Raw genomic sequence first — 17,310 nt, forward strand, 5'->3', positions numbered from 1 at the left:
GTTCTTCTCTTGGTCGACGTTTATTTCCAGAACAATACAGACAGATAACGATGTCTGAGATTTGCAGAGCAATGAACAAACCGCATACAAAGACTGATACAACTACTCCCTAAACATATTGACCAAACCATTAGTAAGAAGGCCACAAAATGAGCATTTCCCGATAAAGTAGAGCGGCAATATTCTGCGATAGTAGAGAGGGAACCCGGAAAAACATTCCCAAAACGTGGGGTTTCTTCTTCTTCGTCGAAAGCCACATTTGAAAAGCCATCATCCAGGAACAGAACATCACCAAGCTAAATGGTTCCTGATGGTGAGCGCGTCTTTTAACATCAGATTGCGAAGCGACCACAACGCAGCAGTTGTCGACTCGTGTCTGCCTTTGCCGTTCGCCAACCAATGGACCGGTAGTCTAAAGCAACCAACGAAGAACAATGAAAGCTGATATAAGTTTGCTCGTGTTTCAAAGTTTGGCTCTTGCGTTTGTCTTCTGACAAACTATTCAGGCTTCGTGTTTAGGAAGAACTAAAAGTAGAACAAACAACTTACTTTGTTTCTTCTTCCTTGGTAAGATGGACGTCCTTTTGTTGAACATTGAGCGTCTTTTGCCAATTACTGATGCTCGAGCTGCCCTTTTCTAAACCTGAAACGATAGAAACTTAGCTGAAGCAGATCCTACAGACGCTGTAAATGTATTGCGGACCTTCTATATAACGCAGGTACGCTTCCGAATGCATAACTCGCTGAGCTTTTGGTGGAGGTTTAACAAAAAGAGCTCCGCGTTTCATCCTGTGCTGCTGTGCTACGGTGGGTGGTGGTGGTGGCTGATTGACAGGAGGCGCCTGAAAACGCAACAGTTCCAAAGTGTTTCATAAATTTTATGCACTTGAAAAAACAAAAAAATTTAAAGAAATTGAATCGAACCTACTAGAATAAACAGCATGCACCGGTCGCCAGAACACAACATTTTTACAACAAGTTCAAGCCCCTCACATAATCACCTGTGGGTGCTGCACGTATTGGTGAGCAGCTGTTGGTGTCTGCATGTATGATGCTGGTGCCATCGTACCAGGGTAGGGTTGACTTGTGTAAGGTGAAGCCTGGGGGGTGCTCACTGGTGGCCTGGGTACCTGAGGGTGCCCAGGAGTGACCTGGTACTGTCCTTGTGGGTATGCTTGTGGCGCGTATTGCTGGCCAGGTGTGTTCAGCACTAAATGGAAATTCTTTGTCAATATTCACCATATTACAACATTAAACAAATTGTTTACTGTCTGTTCAAACTCAGCGGGGCAGGTGAAAAAACAAAAGAGTACCTTTGTCTTTGCAAAGTTTCTGTTTCAGCTTTTTGAATTAGTGGGAAACTGTCAAAACTTATGTGAGCTGCGGGAGGTGAGCAACCATTTTAAAATTAACTTGGAGAAGATTTTCCCAAGAGTGACAGTTAAATTCCGTGACATTTGTTAGGTCATAATTATTATCTCCAGCAAAATTTAAGTCTTAATCCAGAAGATGTTGTTTGTAACACCAATGCAAACGAGATGCTTTTACCTGGTTGAGGAGTTGCGGGAACAGATTCATCGGCATCTTTTTTCTTTTTCTTCTTCTTTACCACCAGCTTTCCTTCCGCCTCCAACCTAGCCGTCTGCTCCCGAGCCTTCTCTTCATACTCTCTCTTCTTATCCTCATCCAGATTCCTCCATTCTTCACCAACCTACAGAAAAAAAATCTCTGTCGTACTTTTCACTGATTCTCCAAATGATTCCCAAAGCACAGAGGAAACTTGTTAATTCATCTCTGTTTAATTCAACATTTTTGGATAACTCAAGGCAATCAAGATCATCTTGTCACTATGAGTCATAGCCTTCACGAATCTAACCGGCCAGTACTGAAAAACTCAATCACTTTTCATAGGTGAGAGTGCAGTATTTGGCTTGATAAAATCATTTGAAACTTCCTGGGGCTTACAATCTTGCTTATTTCACCAAACGGCATCTCAGGATGATCTGCCCGAGCCTTTGGATGGTAGTGGCTGGCAAACAGGATGTATCCGGTGGAATGTCCGCTGCGAGTTTTCTTCTTTGTTGGAGGAGTTGGAGCTGCCTCGGGTCGCGCTGAGGAAGGTCGACTGCTATCTGGCGACTAGAATAAAAAAAATTTGCAACAACTTTGCATCGAAAGCAATGGGGTCACAATACTGTCATGAACTGTTCATCAGTTTGTGAATATATATTTATTGCATTGATCGGCAATTAATAAAAAATGGCATAAGTATGATAACGTAAATAAATATGTGCTTGGTAGCTTTTGGTATACAGCAACTTTACTGTCTTGTTACCTGAATAACACCAGGAGATGGGGCCATAATTCCTGGATGAGGGGATGCTGAGTACATGTGGGGGGAACTTGTGTACTGGGGCATGTGAGGGGGCGGGACCGCAGGTGGTGGTATGGATGGTCGCATGCCAGGTGGGTACTGCTGGTGTTGCATCTGCTGGTGCATGTAGGGTTGATGAGACTGTTGGGCATGTGGATCTCCAGGGGCAGGGGAGCCAGCATACTGTATCTGAGGGGGGTAACTAGGGTGGGGAGAATAGGGGTGAGAAGGCATCACGTGGGGAGGTGGAGGGTATGCATGAGGAGGTTGTTGGATCGGAGGATACATATGTCCTTGAGCAGAAGGTGCAGCATAAGCAGCTGAGGTGTCTCCAGAAATACTGCTGGATGTCTGAAAATACAAATAGATAATAATTAATTAATTCAGTATTTAGTTTTATCATGCTGTAACTCCAATTAATCAATGCTGACTACAGCATTCTATGTCATTAAAATAGTTTATAATTGAGTTTAACTATACAATCTTACCATAAAGTGTTATTTATTTCGAATTTATAACAATTGGTTAATTAACGTCATTTACCTCATCAGTTTCGGCGTGTTCCTTCATGTTCTTCGCATCATTCTCCCGACTTATCATTTCATCCTGAACCGCTTTTTCAAGGAAAGGAGACAACTGATAAATGGCAGGTATCAGCCTCTTGTAGTAATAATATTCATCATCTACAACCTTCAATATAAAATCAATTAGCAATCTGATGCTGATAAAAATGTGTTTGATAAAACAATTTAACCATTTCCTGTCTAACTATTACACCATGGCTTCCTTGTTGATTTATAAATCTCACCACACCTCACGTAATCCCTTTTGTGCAACTTCTGAACAATACAATACTACTCTGGTAAAAGATGAATAACTTTCCACTAGCGACTTACTTTCCGATAAAATTTAACTTTGCTTTCCCAATAATACCACCTTGTTGCTTGCTTTGTTGAAGTGTAGTCCTGTGTAGAGCAGTTAATGCATCTCACTATAAACAATACTAGCAACACATGAGCCTTTGAAAGTCATTTTACACAGAATAAGTAGACAATGAAATTATGAGAATTGACAACTTTCATTCTTCACTTGCATAACCTCAAACATAATTTTAATCGTTAAAAATGCTGTATTTCGTTATGCCTGCTGTCTCAACTCTCAATGTATAGCACTGTACTTTTGTACTAGATGAATCTCAATGTGAACACAGTTTTTCAGTGCAGACATTACTAACAGACTCCTGACAACGCACATTAACACCGAAAGCAAAATACTACCTTGTGTGTTGGTGTGTATCGTTTAATACTCTTGATCTTCTTGATAAATCCTTCTGCTTCAACATATTTCGATTCGTAATAAAAAATATCTTTTTCAGCTATTTCAGTTGGTCGACAAGCCACATAATCTTTGGCAGCCAGAACCATACATTTGCCGGTAACGTTTGCAAAAAGAAATGTTGCTTCTGACGAACTGATGAACAGTTCATTCCTGTGAAGATAGAATCAAACCAGCTATAGTGAAACTTAACAAACCACTTCACTACAAAACACGGCATAAAAGATTGACGTACTTATAGAACATTCTCGTTGGTTCATGTTGTGTCTCTTCGGGTCTTATAAACCATGGTCCCCGCATCAAAACATTGCCAGCTGCGTCAGTCCATAAGTAATCAACGCGTGCAATCTAATTAAACAGCAATCTTTAGTAAAAGCTGCGGAAGTGTTAATAAAGGATACCACTTTCTAACTAACCAAATACAACAACCGATTAAAGCAACTGAATCAGAGTGTAGAAATATATGACCAAAGCATTATGTCGGCATGTAAATTGATCTTGAATATTTTACCTTGCAAACCGAAGTATTTGGTTGGCGTAAATATACACAATCCCCTAGTTTCACCCACATGTCATTGGTGAAATACTGGCTGTAATAAACTCCTGAAACCAAAAAAACTCAAGTTACCATGAAATACTAAAAGAACTTCTGTGCAAATAATAACAACCAGATTGCATAAGCTGAATGCGACAACTTTAATTACGCATAAATTTAGTTACCATCAGGCAGCAACTGATTTTCACTTTTAATATTCTCTCTTTCTCTGTCAATTACATCTTTTGGCCATGATTCGTCAATCCCTTGTGAGAAGTACGACTGCACTCTTTCCTTTTCAGCCAAACTCTCATCCTAGAAGAGGGGTTAAGTTATAAGATGCAATTACTAAACTACAAACAATTTGCAGATAATATCAAGTGTTATACAATTACAAGGCCACAACTGCATCACAGAGTTCATACCTTTCAAATGCACCTTTAAGGGTTTTATCTATTAAATACTACAAAGCAGTAATGGCTACGAGAACTGCAGCTAGAAACATATTTGTTTTTCATAATGCTAACTAGTTCCGAATAATAATTTTATCAATGTTCCAGCTAACCTTTTGATTAGAGTAACAAGATGAGATCCTGATAATTGGAAGAGGAGTTTCACGAAGTTCAAGCTCCACATCACTGGTTGGAAGCTGAGATGTCTTTAATCTCTTAAAGGTCTTGTGATTGCTGAAGTATCTCGACTCACAAATATAAACATCCTCCTCATTGAAGCCTGAAATGATTTCAATGAAGTCAATTTAACTGTTTATTTATCAACTTATTTGCAAATTCACATGCGTTTTGCAAGAGATTGAAGTTACTTCCAGAGCTCATAACCACAAATACATTCTTGTTGACTTCAAGCATGGAAATATATATCTCAGGTTTCATGCTCACCGACAGGCTTCATTTTAAAGTAATTCTTCGGAGGCATGACGACACAACGCCCTCGAATGAGAGTCACCAGAACGGTGTTGTAATAATCACTCTTAAAAACCTGCAAAGACCAAATGTTTTTGTAACACTGCAATCTACTGGATATATCCCTGCATTAGTATGATGCAAAAGCCAGCACTTCCAGACAATCAAGAGTATTACAAGTATTTCACTGACTTCTTTGACAAAGAACTTTTTTGTGGTGGTGTGAAAAGTTGCTTCTGGTCTGTAATACCATCCACCATACAATCTTCTCTCACCAGAGTCATCAGTGTAGAGTTTTTCGATACAAACAATATGAGGAGTGGACATATTCTCTTGATTTTCAACATAAACATAATCTCCAGGCTTGTACATGGTTCCCTGCGAAATGAAAAAGGATCCTAATATCCCAAACGGTTAAAGTATACCGTTGTGGTGTGGTTGATATGAGATGATAATGAGTGTGACATTTTGATGAAATAAGGCACCTGGTAATCCATCCTTTCAGACTGCAATGTCATCTCCATTTTCTCTCTCATTTCCTTTCCTTCCTCCTGCATTTCTTCATCTTCTTTAGTTTCACTTTGTTGTTTTTCCTGCACGATATGATGATGTAGAAGGATTTAGAAGCTTAGAAAGTGACCAAAATAACTTTCTATAAAATTAACTTAACGGCAACATTGTATCGTTGGTAAAAAATGTTCACCTTCTTCTCGACATCCAGCTCATTCTCGAGTCTCTTTAGTGTGTGGGATCGAGTCGGTGACATTAGAATTTCACCATTTTTGCAAAGTTCATCTCGAATTTTGATAAAGAACTTCTGTAGTTCGACAGTGTCTTCATATACCTAAATACAAGGAAACGATTGAACATAATTAGCAAAAAACCATCACCCAAATTATGCTAATTAAACTTACAATATATTTAATACAACAAACAATAAACCTCAGCCAAGATATTGCAAGAAAAAAGTGTTAGATGAAGAGTAAATAGTTTACCTCAGAGTCGGTCCTATTGTTACTGCGTACATCTTCAAACACTTCAAACATGTGCTCCTGGAAGACATCAAGTCTCCTGTATCTTCTGTTGTGAAGATTTTTCTTGATCTTCTCAAATGTCAAATTGTCTGAATTTTCCGCATGTTCTGAAAACATTAGTTGTCTTTACTTTATAAGTGTTTGCAACTGTAAGTTAATCTTTTGAATGCAATTATTTACCATTACTGTGACTATCCGTGGATGTCTGCTCACTTTTGACATTGCTTCCAGAATCGCCTTCCTGATTACTCGATGAAGCTAAATATCAAAACAGGATGTGACAGGACTATGCAGTTAATTTTATAAATATATTATCTATGACTCAGTCAGCAAGAAAAATGGCAAAGTATTATAATATTAACTACTTACACACAGTGGTACCAAGTGATTCGCTGTAACATCTGAAAATTAAAAATTGCAATTGTAAATCTCGGATTTGTTGTCTTGCAAAGGGAAAATTAAGCAAACTGATGTACAAATATTGGCTAAATAAAAAGTAAAACCACCATCCTTTTACCTTCCATTCTCATCTTGGTGATTCATAACGGACATGAAAAGACTCGTCATCATTTCTTGCACCAGGTTTTCTATTGATGGATTCGTTTCGACTTCCTCGAATTCATAGTACTTCTCCACGGCTACTTTCTACAACAAAGAGCTTTAAATCTGCAACATCATTATTAAACACCCAAAAAGATTTTGAAGCCTTATTATCTCATTGTGGTGTTTATAAGAATATAATCAGATGAAAAATTACCTGCAATATGAGGGCATCCTTGTATATCACCGAGCCCGGTTCATTGTAGATGCAAGCGTTTTCATACATAAGCAATAGGTCAGCTAACATCTCATCTAGCTTCGTATACTGCCCAGTCTGTAATGAAAACAACATCAACGGCTTAGTTGAGAAGTATATCAACAGAACTTACACCTCATTCAAACTGATGAAAAAGAAAGCTCACAATGCTGTTACCTGAATTCTTTGCTGTATTCTGTCCATTTCCATCGGTTTCTTGATGACTTTGTAATAATCAGGAAGTTCATGCTTCGTAGGAAGATGCATAAAAATGTCACATATTTTTCTCTGTGTTGGATCCGCATAGTCACGAATAGCATTAAACAGCTTCATCAGCTTTTCTTCAAGAGAAGTCTGCAAAATTGTTGAACTATCATTTTTGAATAACTTCAGACAAAATATAACCTGTTGAATACTTTTAACTTCAATATTATTTAGTTTCAGTTTCAATAATTTGACAATGTTTGAAATCTAACAGGTCGTTTAAAATCAACAACAAAGAAAACAAGAAACATGTAACGTTAGCATATGTTTTTGCAAAATGACATTCTGATGTAAAGAGGAGGCAGACAGCCAGATACAAACCCCTTGTGTCTTTGAAGATCGAGCAGATGGTAAAGTTATGTCAAACGATCCAAGTTCCTTGTTTTTATCAACTAGAATTTTTTCCAGGGCATCAGCGTCCATGTAAACCTTTCACAGAACTCTTGTGGTAAGCAAACAAAACTTAACTTTGCTTTAGTTACAAGAGGATAAAGCGTTATCCAATATAATCAAGCAATTTTCAATACGTTATGCAGCTTATAAACTGGGCTTGTTACTTGAGATCCTGGCTCGTTGTAGTGCCGGGCGTTGTTAAACATGAGATTAAAGTCATCTAACATATCATCAATATTGATGTATTTGTCCTGGCGAATCTTCTTCTCAATAATTCTCATGTCAATCGGCTCCAGGACTAGTTTGTAGTAATCAGGATAATCCTTGCGTGATGGCTTCTCAAGAAATAGTGTAATCATCTCATTACCTGAAAATTAAAAGTATAAGACAATAGACGAAGGTTAACCAAAACTGTTATTTTTTATTTTACACTTGTTGCAAATACTATGATTGGGAGTACAAAATTTGCAAATAGTTACTGCATTTTAAGATATGTACAATTATGCACCTGATGCAAGGGCATGATTTCAAATCAATACCTTCACAGATATTAGATATAAACAGAAGACGCATGCATCCTACCTTCCTCGTCCTCTGCTGCGAGGACAGTTTCATAGAGCAAGCGAAGTCGATCCTGAAGAGACTCTCTCTTGGATCCTTTTTGCTTTCGTCCTCTCTTTTTCTGTTTTACAAAATCACAGAATGACTTTATTGAAGTTACTGCAGCGATTGAAATGTGAAGAATAAATTTGACTTATTTCATTTCTGAGGCACCTTTGTGAATTCTGTGTCATCCACCATGCTGTCAGTGAGCACATCATCTCCTTTATCTTCAACTCTGCTTCTCTCATTTTGAACCTGTGTTGAAACCGTCATCATACACTTAGACAATAATTTAATACCAAGAAATTGCTTAAAATTAGCAAAACAAAAAGTTGTAAAATTTATAAGTTGGAAGGAATTGCATAGTGTATTAATGATAACATAAAATATCAAGTAATAGTATAAAAGAATCAAGCTCAAAATTATTAAAAAAAGTTACGTTGTTTTCTTCATCATCACTTTCACTTTCTATATCGGCCAGTTCCTCCTGAAACAAAGAAAATCAAAAACAAAATAAAAACTTCAACAAACAGCTGCCGTCATTTTATACCACAACAAATTACATAACACAAAGTACATAGATATCATAAAATCATAATAATACAATAAAGCTTCTTCTACTAAAGAAAAGATAATGTTTCTTCATACTTCTTTGGCTGCATATTCTGGTAATTTTACTTCCATGAATTTCTGCAGTGCGACGGCATCTTTATGGATCTGCGAGGTGCCAACATTGAACTTTTTGGCATTTGAAAAAAGCAGGTTGAAATCTTCCTGTAGATCTTCGCATGACTGTGTGTAAGAATCCAAACAAATTATATATTCCACGAGTCAATTTATTAGATATTAGATATTTTTAAACAAACATTTTGTAAATTGCTATTTTTAAACAAACTCAGAGAGTAAATGGGGTTTTTCCTTACATCATATTTCTTCGTTTGAATCTTCTTTCTGATAATTTTTAGAGATATTGGATTTTCAATTTCCTCGTAATACATTGGATAGAAGCGTTTGTTTGGTAAGCGAACAAACGGGTCAGATATTGTATGACCCAAGTGGTTCTTGTAATTGACAACTTCATTGTAAAGCTGGGCCTAAAAGTAAAAGCAAAATACAAAATAGTGGAAAAATTGTTAAGTTCCTTTTACAGCATCCTTTTAGACATGTAAAAATCCTAATTCACGGTGGAAAATTCTCCACACTGATCAGTGTAAACACAACCACAACGATAAAAGCAGTTTTAAATTCTTTACATAAATACCTGGAATTCATCCAACGCTGGGTGGGGAATGGAAGCATCATGAAGTTCAGACTTTTCCTGCATAAAAAAGGCAAAAGATGTTGCTGGCTCAAAATAAAAACTAAAAGCTGTCAAGTTTGACAGAAAGAGTCCTCCACATGGCCATTACAAAATGTTTTACAAGATGCTGTTCCTTTTACTTGTCGCAAGAAATACCAATTTGCATTTAAAATAGTCTCTGTCATACCTCAGATTTCAATGGTCGATCTTGAAGCCTGTCTGATGTTCTACTAAATGACTTACGATGCCTGAAACACCAAATCAGCTAAAAAGTAACTTTCACAAAAAAGTGAACAAAGAAGCACAATCTAAACACCAGATCTATAACAGACCAATTATAAAAACACAACCAGCCAATAATAGTAATACATTGTGATTAATAAAGAGTTAAACATTAAGTAAAAATCTCACTTTATTCTTGCACTTGTCTTTACGCCCACTATTTCAGGCTTCTTGATTTTCTCCAGGTCTGATGCCCTCTCACGGAAAATGCTCTTTAGCATTGTGGCATCATCGTACATCTGTTCACATATTATAATCATAATCTTCTATACTAAATGTACACAATCATTGATCAGGACATGCCATGATGATTTGTTATACTATGCATTATTGCATACCGATTGGGTAACTTAGACCAGTGGTTCCCAACCTTTCTACAATGGGGGACCGTTAAAGTCGGTCTGATCTTTTTGTTAACCAAAGTTGTGGTTGCGGTCTCAACGAAGGCGAGATACGCCAGTTTTGCTGCTGTGAATCGGCCAGGCATAAAATGAGTTTTACAGGGAGTAACAACTTTGCAATGCTTATGAATCCATGTTAAAACTAGCTTGGCAGAAAGTAAGATACTTTGCAGACCGGCAAAAAATTTACACGGACCGGCGGTTGGGAACCACTGACCTAGACAATACATATACACAGAAAATTATTCAAATCGAAGTCAAGACCTGTGAATGACGTTCATTGTAGGTCCTTGCATTCCTCGCTAGAAGCATAATGTCCTTCTCCAATTCTGCTATGGTAAAATATTTGCCATTTTCAAGATTTTCACCGATTGTTAGAAAGTCAATGGGTTCTTTAATCTTTTCATAATAATCTTCATTCTATTAACATGACAAGTCGTTAGTGATACTCTAACACAAAAACATTTTCCTGCATTTTACATCCATTTCAATGCCAGTGTAACTTTTGTCAGCAGCTGCTGAGAATGAGATAAAAGTATTTCAACTAAAGTGTGTTTAAATTTTCAAAAGATATTATCAGAGCAAGCATGGTATTGAGGTGAAATGTATCACCGATCTATCAGGAAGCTGCATAAACAAATCTGCAATTACACGACCAGCTTCATCAGTTTCAGTGACTAGATTTTCATAAAGTTCTTTCAAATCTTCCATTGTTACTTCAAAGTCCTAAAAAAATACAAAATTTTAAATGTTCATTGTGTACTTCACTAAAAACCATCTTCTAACATAAAGATAAATATGGTGGAAGCTCACTAAGTTAAAGCTAAAGGGACCTCTTAAATCAACCTGAGTTTAAGTAATCTATTTTTGTTCATAAACACAAGAAATAAGACCAAAGTGCATCCATTGAGAGTGGACAGAAAATTTACTAAACTCTATGACAAGAAGTGTACGACATGATATGCGTAAGTGTATCTGGAAGCACGCTGCATATGTTATTTTAGAATTAAGAGTAACATTACATCATGTAAGTTCACACACAAGAAAATTTCAAAGTGCCAAAATAACATACAATCTAGTTCCGGTAAGTGATCAAACATATGCAATAAAACTTTTGTATAGCATCGTATTATGGACGCAGTGTTGCGGAAAACTGTAACTGTGCAATGATTCAACGAAACAGTAATTCTCCGACAACAAAACCAAGGAATGTGTCTAAGTTGATAAAATGAAGCTGCACACCAAACATTTTGTATATTTATTTACACACATAAATACATAGAGCGCCTGAATGTTGGTCATCATTTGTTTGTTGCAGTTGCTTTGGCTGCACAGTAAACACAAAAATTAACTCATTATTCACAACTTTTGAAATCACAGAAGATGGTATATACACTTTTTGCAACATTCCGCACATAAACTAAACATTATACCTGAAAGAAATACATGTGTATTGTGTAAGCATTAAAAAACGCAAGTGATTGCCATAATACGTACGTAAATTGTCAGGGCAGGTTTCAAAGTTACTAACCTTTCTTCCCGGTTTGGGCTTTGCGGCCTCTTGCAGTTTTGCTTCTTCTACCATTCTTGCTTTTGTGGTAAGATATATTTCCCACAGACTGCATGCATCATTATACTCTTGGGAGTTCTCCTATAAAGTGATAGTTTATGTCAGTTGTTACCAATGGAAAATGTAAACAAAAAAATGAAAATTGAATGAACTTACATCATAATATTTTTTTGCGTTGCTGACCATCAGCTGAAAGTCTGTTGTTAAAATTTCTATGTCTCGGTATTCTTCCATGCGAATCCTTTGACCGATTTTGGTTAGGTCAACAGGGTCAACAATCTTGTCATAATAATCAGGGTGATGTCTAATAACGAACAATAATATGCATAAAAATAAGTTTGTGTCTGTGATCACAACCTGTTATAATAACATTTATATCTGACTACCTTTTAGAAGGCAGCTTCATGAACGAATCAGATATAACGTGACCATATTCATCTTCAACATCCTTGACAGCTTCATAGATGAGTAAAGCCAAGTCAGACTACATAAATCAAAAAAATTTACTTTCCGATGGTTTGTAAAATTTTTGTATTAGAAGTATTGATGTTGATCGCAAACACAAGTATGATGACATATTATCTTAAAACTTTATGGTATACAAACATATTCTTTAGCCTGTGTTTTTGTTGCTGCATGATGTATCATCACAAATTTTCACCTGGTTTGCTGCAGATCTACGAGGTCTTTTTGAATACGGCGATTCAGAAAAAGACGAGTCCCTTCCAGAACTTAGGTGTTTTCGCTTTGGCGGCATCTCCAAGCCAAGGTTATAACAACAACATCTAAGCTAAATGGTCATTAACATTCTAGACAAATGATAAAAACAACATAAGTAAGCTGCATAGCATGACAATACAAAAAATCTAAATGTAACCTGAAAAAGGACAACTATGGCAGTAAGTTGTGAATTTTGATAGCTAGTGCACAACGACCCACAAATCTATTTACTGATATTTCAGAGCCCAAAAAGTGTAAAATGAAAAGTATGAATCCAGTACTACATTACAAATAAAGTGACCAAAACTGGAAACAATGAGAAAAATCCATCAACTTTTTTGAATTATCATCTTGTAGCTTATCTGCAATTGCTCTCATAAGTAACCAGTTTGTTTAATGTCCTCTGACATGCCAGCTTCAATTTTTAGTAATTTATCTAATGAAATATGAAGCTGTCTTCCAATCTTCTTTCCACTGTCAATCATTTCCGTCAGACTCTCTGGATCCAAACTTCCACCTCCCATTTTACGAACTCCAACGGTATGTCCGCGTCGAGTGACTCCCATGACGAGGGAGGCAGAGCAACAACACTCCTCCTCATCTGTGGCATCCACAATGTGTCGATTTCCGATCTTACTTAAAGTTACTAAAACAGGGCAGTTGATTGTCTTTAAATGCTTTACATCTTCAGGATCATCAGGAAGATTTATTTCAACCTCTCCTTCGTCGCCGTCTGTTAAAGAAATGTTGGGGATCCCAGTGTTATACAAAGATGCTTTCACTGCGATTGAAGCAGCATCGATAAGATTTCCTCCACACTCTAAAATCAAAACATCTACGTGAACAACCCAGCAGTGTTTTTGTGGAATCACACCAAGAGCTTCAAGATCCATGACTGTGTTATTTCTATAAACTCTCGTCAGCATACTACAGATGTTATCACTTAATTCCTTTCCACCACGCCCTTGGAACACTGGATGTGCATTGGGTGAGCAATCAACATGAAACTCCAACCAGCCTTCATTAATTCTTTGTGGTTTAGGAGTCCCCAGTTCCACTTTAACACCAACAAGCAATTCCGAACTGCCAAGTCTTATTCTGGCTGATCCATGTGTGTTGGATAGAATTCCTGTTTCAAGTTCTATGTGACGATAACTTTCACAGGAGCGTCCATCTGTACGAAAATCATCCTGAACACCATGGACAATAAACCATTTTTCTGAATCTCCTAATATTGCTTTTGCCATTTCTGAGCAACTTACGGTGACTGGTATACCATATCACTAAAGCATAAAAATAAAACAATAACTACATTTTATTAAATGCCATACATCACTTAATACTAAGATAGTATATGGCTACAGAGTGTGGCCGAACACTACCTTAGAAATGTCTTCCATTTTGCAAGATATTTTATACCGGCAATGCCATTTTTAAAAGTATGCTATTACTTGTTTGGTTAGATATTGTAAATATTTACAATCAAAAAATAAGTTTGACTTTGTTTATTAGTCTAGTATACAAACTTGGAAAAGCTTGGTAAGCATGTTGATGAGTCTCATGCATTCAAGTGCAACAATTTTCAGGTCTAACATACACACTGTGCGCAACCAAAGGATGCCTTTGTAGGCTAGGCTACACTAGGCTACAGTAGGCCTAGACCCCAGTTACTTAAATTGTGACGTCACCTGATTGTGTTTTTGTATACTAGACCCCAATTTTCCTTATGGCTGTCTTTTTCGGACTTTGGGCGCAAACTCAGACTAGCCTATAGGCAGGGTTGCCATCGGTCTGGACTCAAAAATAAGGACGAACAGGAAACAAAAGAACAATACTACCTTAAACAGTGCACAACAGGAGAAGGCAATCAATGTTCCAAAAATGAAAAAACGAGATACTATTTGCATGTTCTCATTTTTGTATCTCTTTGGTACAAAATGGTATACTAAAGGTGTCAAAATGCCCAAAATACGAACCTCTGCCCAAAAAAATAAGACGAAAATAAGGACGCAAGTGAAAATAAGGACATTTCTTAGAAAAAAGGACAAAACATTTTCTAAGACACGGACCTTCCAAATAAGGACAAATCTTAGAAATAAGGACGGTATGGCAACCCTGCCTATAGGCCTATCAACCTGTCAAGTGTCAACTACAAATTTGAACACTCCCATCAGCAGCAGCCTAGACTCCCTAACCGAGAAGTTTAAGACTTAAAAAAGTCAAACTTATGATAATAAACTTTTTTGTAAAGTGATAATAAGTTTAAAACTTTGCCTCTGGTCTAGGCTAACCAATAAACTTCACATTCACATTATACAGCCACAGGCATTAAGTTTGAAGATCTGAGCTAAGCCTAATAGTGCAAAAGTTCACAACCAAACGACGTCACAACTTGAGTAACAGGGTTTAGGTTTAGCAGGTTCTTAGAAATGCATGAAGTAGTTGTGCACTTGACTTCTGCAACAAACAGGCCATAGTTTTCAACGGTCACGCAGATGAGTGCTGACTGCAAAGCCCTGGACGCAATCCTCCCGCGCGCACCACCAAAACCACACGATTGAAGTCATGAACAATGGAAACAGCGGACAAGTCCTAGAAAAGACACATCATGCGGATAAATAAAAACTAAAACCCTTGTATGAAACGATTGATTAAAACGAAATAAAATGCACCTAACTGTAAAAAATGCAAGTTTAAAAAAGACATGACGATGCTGTACTACACCTTTATCTTGATGTTAAAATTAATTGTTAGGTCAAGTTGTGATGTTATAAATATGTACCTGCTATTTTTGCAAAACGTCTTACTTTGTCATAAGTTCTTCTCAGTTCACGACATAATTACTAAATGAATAGTTGTTTGACAATCTGTTCTGCAAACGTGTTATCTATCTTACACCTTCGAACTCATTGTACTAAGATAACCCCATTAATTGTCTGAAAATGTGTTAAACTCAACCAAGTGTAGTAAGGTATTCAACGAGCGGCCATCCTTTACAAAATGTCGTCATTTTTGACACAGTGAAGCGTTTCGGTTAAACTTAACTGTTTTAAAGTGTTATTTCGCGAACAGTCAGTGCAACATGATCGTAAGAAACAGTTAAAGTTGGCAACTTGAACTGTGCTTTGCTTTTCAAAGTTTTAGTACTTTTAATTAACTGCATTTCTTCTAATAGGCTAAGTTACGTTATAGGTCGCTCTCCAGCAAACTATAGCTTAACGACACCACAAAAAAACGGCAAAAGCATAAATATAAGCCGGTTTTGAGTACAAGCCACACCAAGCATTCTTATTGAAAATAAGGCAGTGACCAAATCCACATTTCATCAAAATTAGGCGTTACATTTCTTTGCAAATATGCGTAGAAAGCTTGATACAGTAGAACGAACTGCAGGTAAATTTTGATTAAAAGATATATTTACATGAGATTTTAATGGTATTTTCTTGAGTATGGGTGATATTGTAAGGCGATAAAAAAATTAAGCCTCCTTTAAATATAGTTTACAAGCCGAATAAATAATTAATTAGCCTATGTGGTTGAATTCGGAGAAATAATATTATCCTATCATCTGCTTGTCACGCATGGTATTAGTCTTTGTTAAATTAAAATTTTAGCATGTACAGTTGTACACTACACGGAAACTTTGTTACAAAAATCTGCAGTTAATTGTATCGTTGTGGCATTGGTTTAGCTAAAACTTCTATCGGCCGCAAGTTGGAAGTATAGAGCCAGACTTACTATTGATTAAGTGCTTTTATCACACAAAATATTTCTTTCTAAAATGACAAAGGAAAACAGATAATATAAACTTGAAAAGACTTCAAATTACGTAACATGTTACATCTAACTCGAAAAAAATAACGAAATATTTGATTAGGATGCAAATACCCAATAGATACCACTGTAGGTGCAATCACAAGCCATCGATTTGGGAGTTTTTATTTTCTGTGTAGTCCTGCTAATTCCCAGACAACGTGTTAATCAGAACGTTTTTCGCACACGCTAAAGAGATTCCTGTTTGATTAAGCAATCTATTTTATTTATCCACATGGTCATAATAGACCATTTGCACGAAGGCATAAGAAATATCGTCTAAATCTAACCCAACGAGTTAACTATCGGTCATGGCGACGTCAAACCATAATGCGAAATTCCCAACGGAGTGCAGCTAAAACAAATCGCCATCGCTTTGATGATGGATAAAGATTAGTGAATTGCGATTAACACTTAATTGGTCTTTAGCTGGTCCAGCCTGCAAAATGATTACCATGTTAGCCAACTCACAGGCCACAACCGATTACACAAAACTTCAATTTAAATTTCTACCAGCCCTGAGCGTAGGCGTAGTAAAGAGAATTTTATGTAACTATGATTTACCCACACCAAAGCAAATATTCACCTGTTATGTCCCAGCGGAGTAAGTCGTTACGAAACCACCACGAAACCGATTTAGAAGAGACAAAATACCCAGAAAACCCAGAGGACATTCAAAACTGACTAATAGCCTATAATGTATAAAGCAATCTTTCTCTGAGGAACAGTCGGATAGATCTATAAACTTTTTACTGGCATGAGCCTATATGTCATTAAAATCAACGACCATGACTTACTGCGCGAAGTGTATGATCAGGTGCTGATGGCGCGCAACAAATTTTATTGTATAGATAACTTGCGTTCAGTTCTTTATCAATTCAAAAAACTGATACACATGTTGCAGATTATTGCTGGGTAGCGTAACTATATATTTACGCATATTGTGACAGAATAAATAACTAGCCTTTGT

At 36.9% G+C, this 17,310-nt stretch overlaps 2 protein-coding genes across 3 annotated transcripts; both read right to left on the reverse strand.

Annotated features, from left to right (window-relative positions):
* Nucleotide 1: 1 nt before the first annotated feature.
* On the reverse strand, nt 2-12,678 carry LOC143449678 (protein polybromo-1-like). Of its 2 annotated transcripts, XM_076949974.1 has the most exons (40): nt 12,469-12,678; nt 12,194-12,291; nt 11,964-12,111; nt 11,769-11,888; nt 11,508-11,564; nt 10,850-10,963; nt 10,502-10,657; nt 9,966-10,075; nt 9,742-9,802; nt 9,516-9,572; nt 9,178-9,348; nt 8,903-9,046; nt 8,694-8,741; nt 8,426-8,509; nt 8,234-8,333; nt 7,816-8,018; nt 7,580-7,687; nt 7,172-7,348; nt 6,956-7,072; nt 6,716-6,843; nt 6,568-6,599; nt 6,379-6,456; nt 6,160-6,305; nt 5,868-6,008; nt 5,650-5,757; nt 5,357-5,542; nt 5,141-5,240; nt 4,810-4,976; nt 4,430-4,559; nt 4,221-4,312; nt 3,945-4,057; nt 3,652-3,862; nt 2,918-3,064; nt 2,336-2,725; nt 1,966-2,139; nt 1,549-1,711; nt 1,002-1,210; nt 704-842; nt 550-643; nt 2-412 (listed from the first exon to the last, which is right to left on the reverse strand). In XM_076949974.1, the coding sequence occupies exons 1-40, from the start codon at nt 12,562-12,564 to the stop codon at nt 289-291; spliced, it is 5,241 nt and encodes a 1,746-aa protein (XP_076806089.1). In that variant the 5' UTR covers nt 12,565-12,678; the 3' UTR covers nt 2-288. The 2 variants fall into 2 exon arrangements, with proteins under 2 accessions (XP_076806089.1, XP_076806090.1); XM_076949975.1 differs by lacking the exon at nt 11,508-11,564.
* LOC143449680 (exosome complex exonuclease RRP42-like) lies at nt 12,615-13,842 on the reverse strand. Its single transcript, XM_076949979.1, has one exon. It carries the CDS (start codon nt 13,772-13,774, stop codon nt 12,902-12,904), a length of 873 nt encoding a protein of 290 aa, XP_076806094.1. The 5' UTR covers nt 13,775-13,842; the 3' UTR covers nt 12,615-12,901.
* Between the last annotated feature and the right edge of the window lie 3,468 nt (nt 13,843-17,310).

This window comes from Clavelina lepadiformis, chromosome 3, assembly GCF_947623445.1.
Source record: "Clavelina lepadiformis chromosome 3, kaClaLepa1.1, whole genome shotgun sequence".
NCBI lineage: Eukaryota > Metazoa > Chordata > Ascidiacea > Aplousobranchia > Clavelinidae > Clavelina > Clavelina lepadiformis.

Coding starts and splice junctions, on each gene's coding strand:
- LOC143449678 (XM_076949974.1), bottom strand. CDS start 12,564: ATGCCGCCAAAGCGAAAACACCTAAGTTCTGGAAGGGACTCGTCTTTT. Junction 9,349..9,515: donor CAGCGTTGGATGAATTCCAG/GTATTTATGTAA, acceptor TTTTACTTTTAG/GCCCAGCTTTACAATGAAGT. Junction 6,844..6,955: donor AGGATGCCCTCATATTGCAG/GTAATTTTTCAT, acceptor TCTTTGTTGTAG/AAAGTAGCCGTGGAGAAGTA.
- LOC143449680 (XM_076949979.1), bottom strand. CDS start 13,774: ATGGCAAAAGCAATATTAGGAGATTCAGAAAAATGGTTTATTGTCCAT.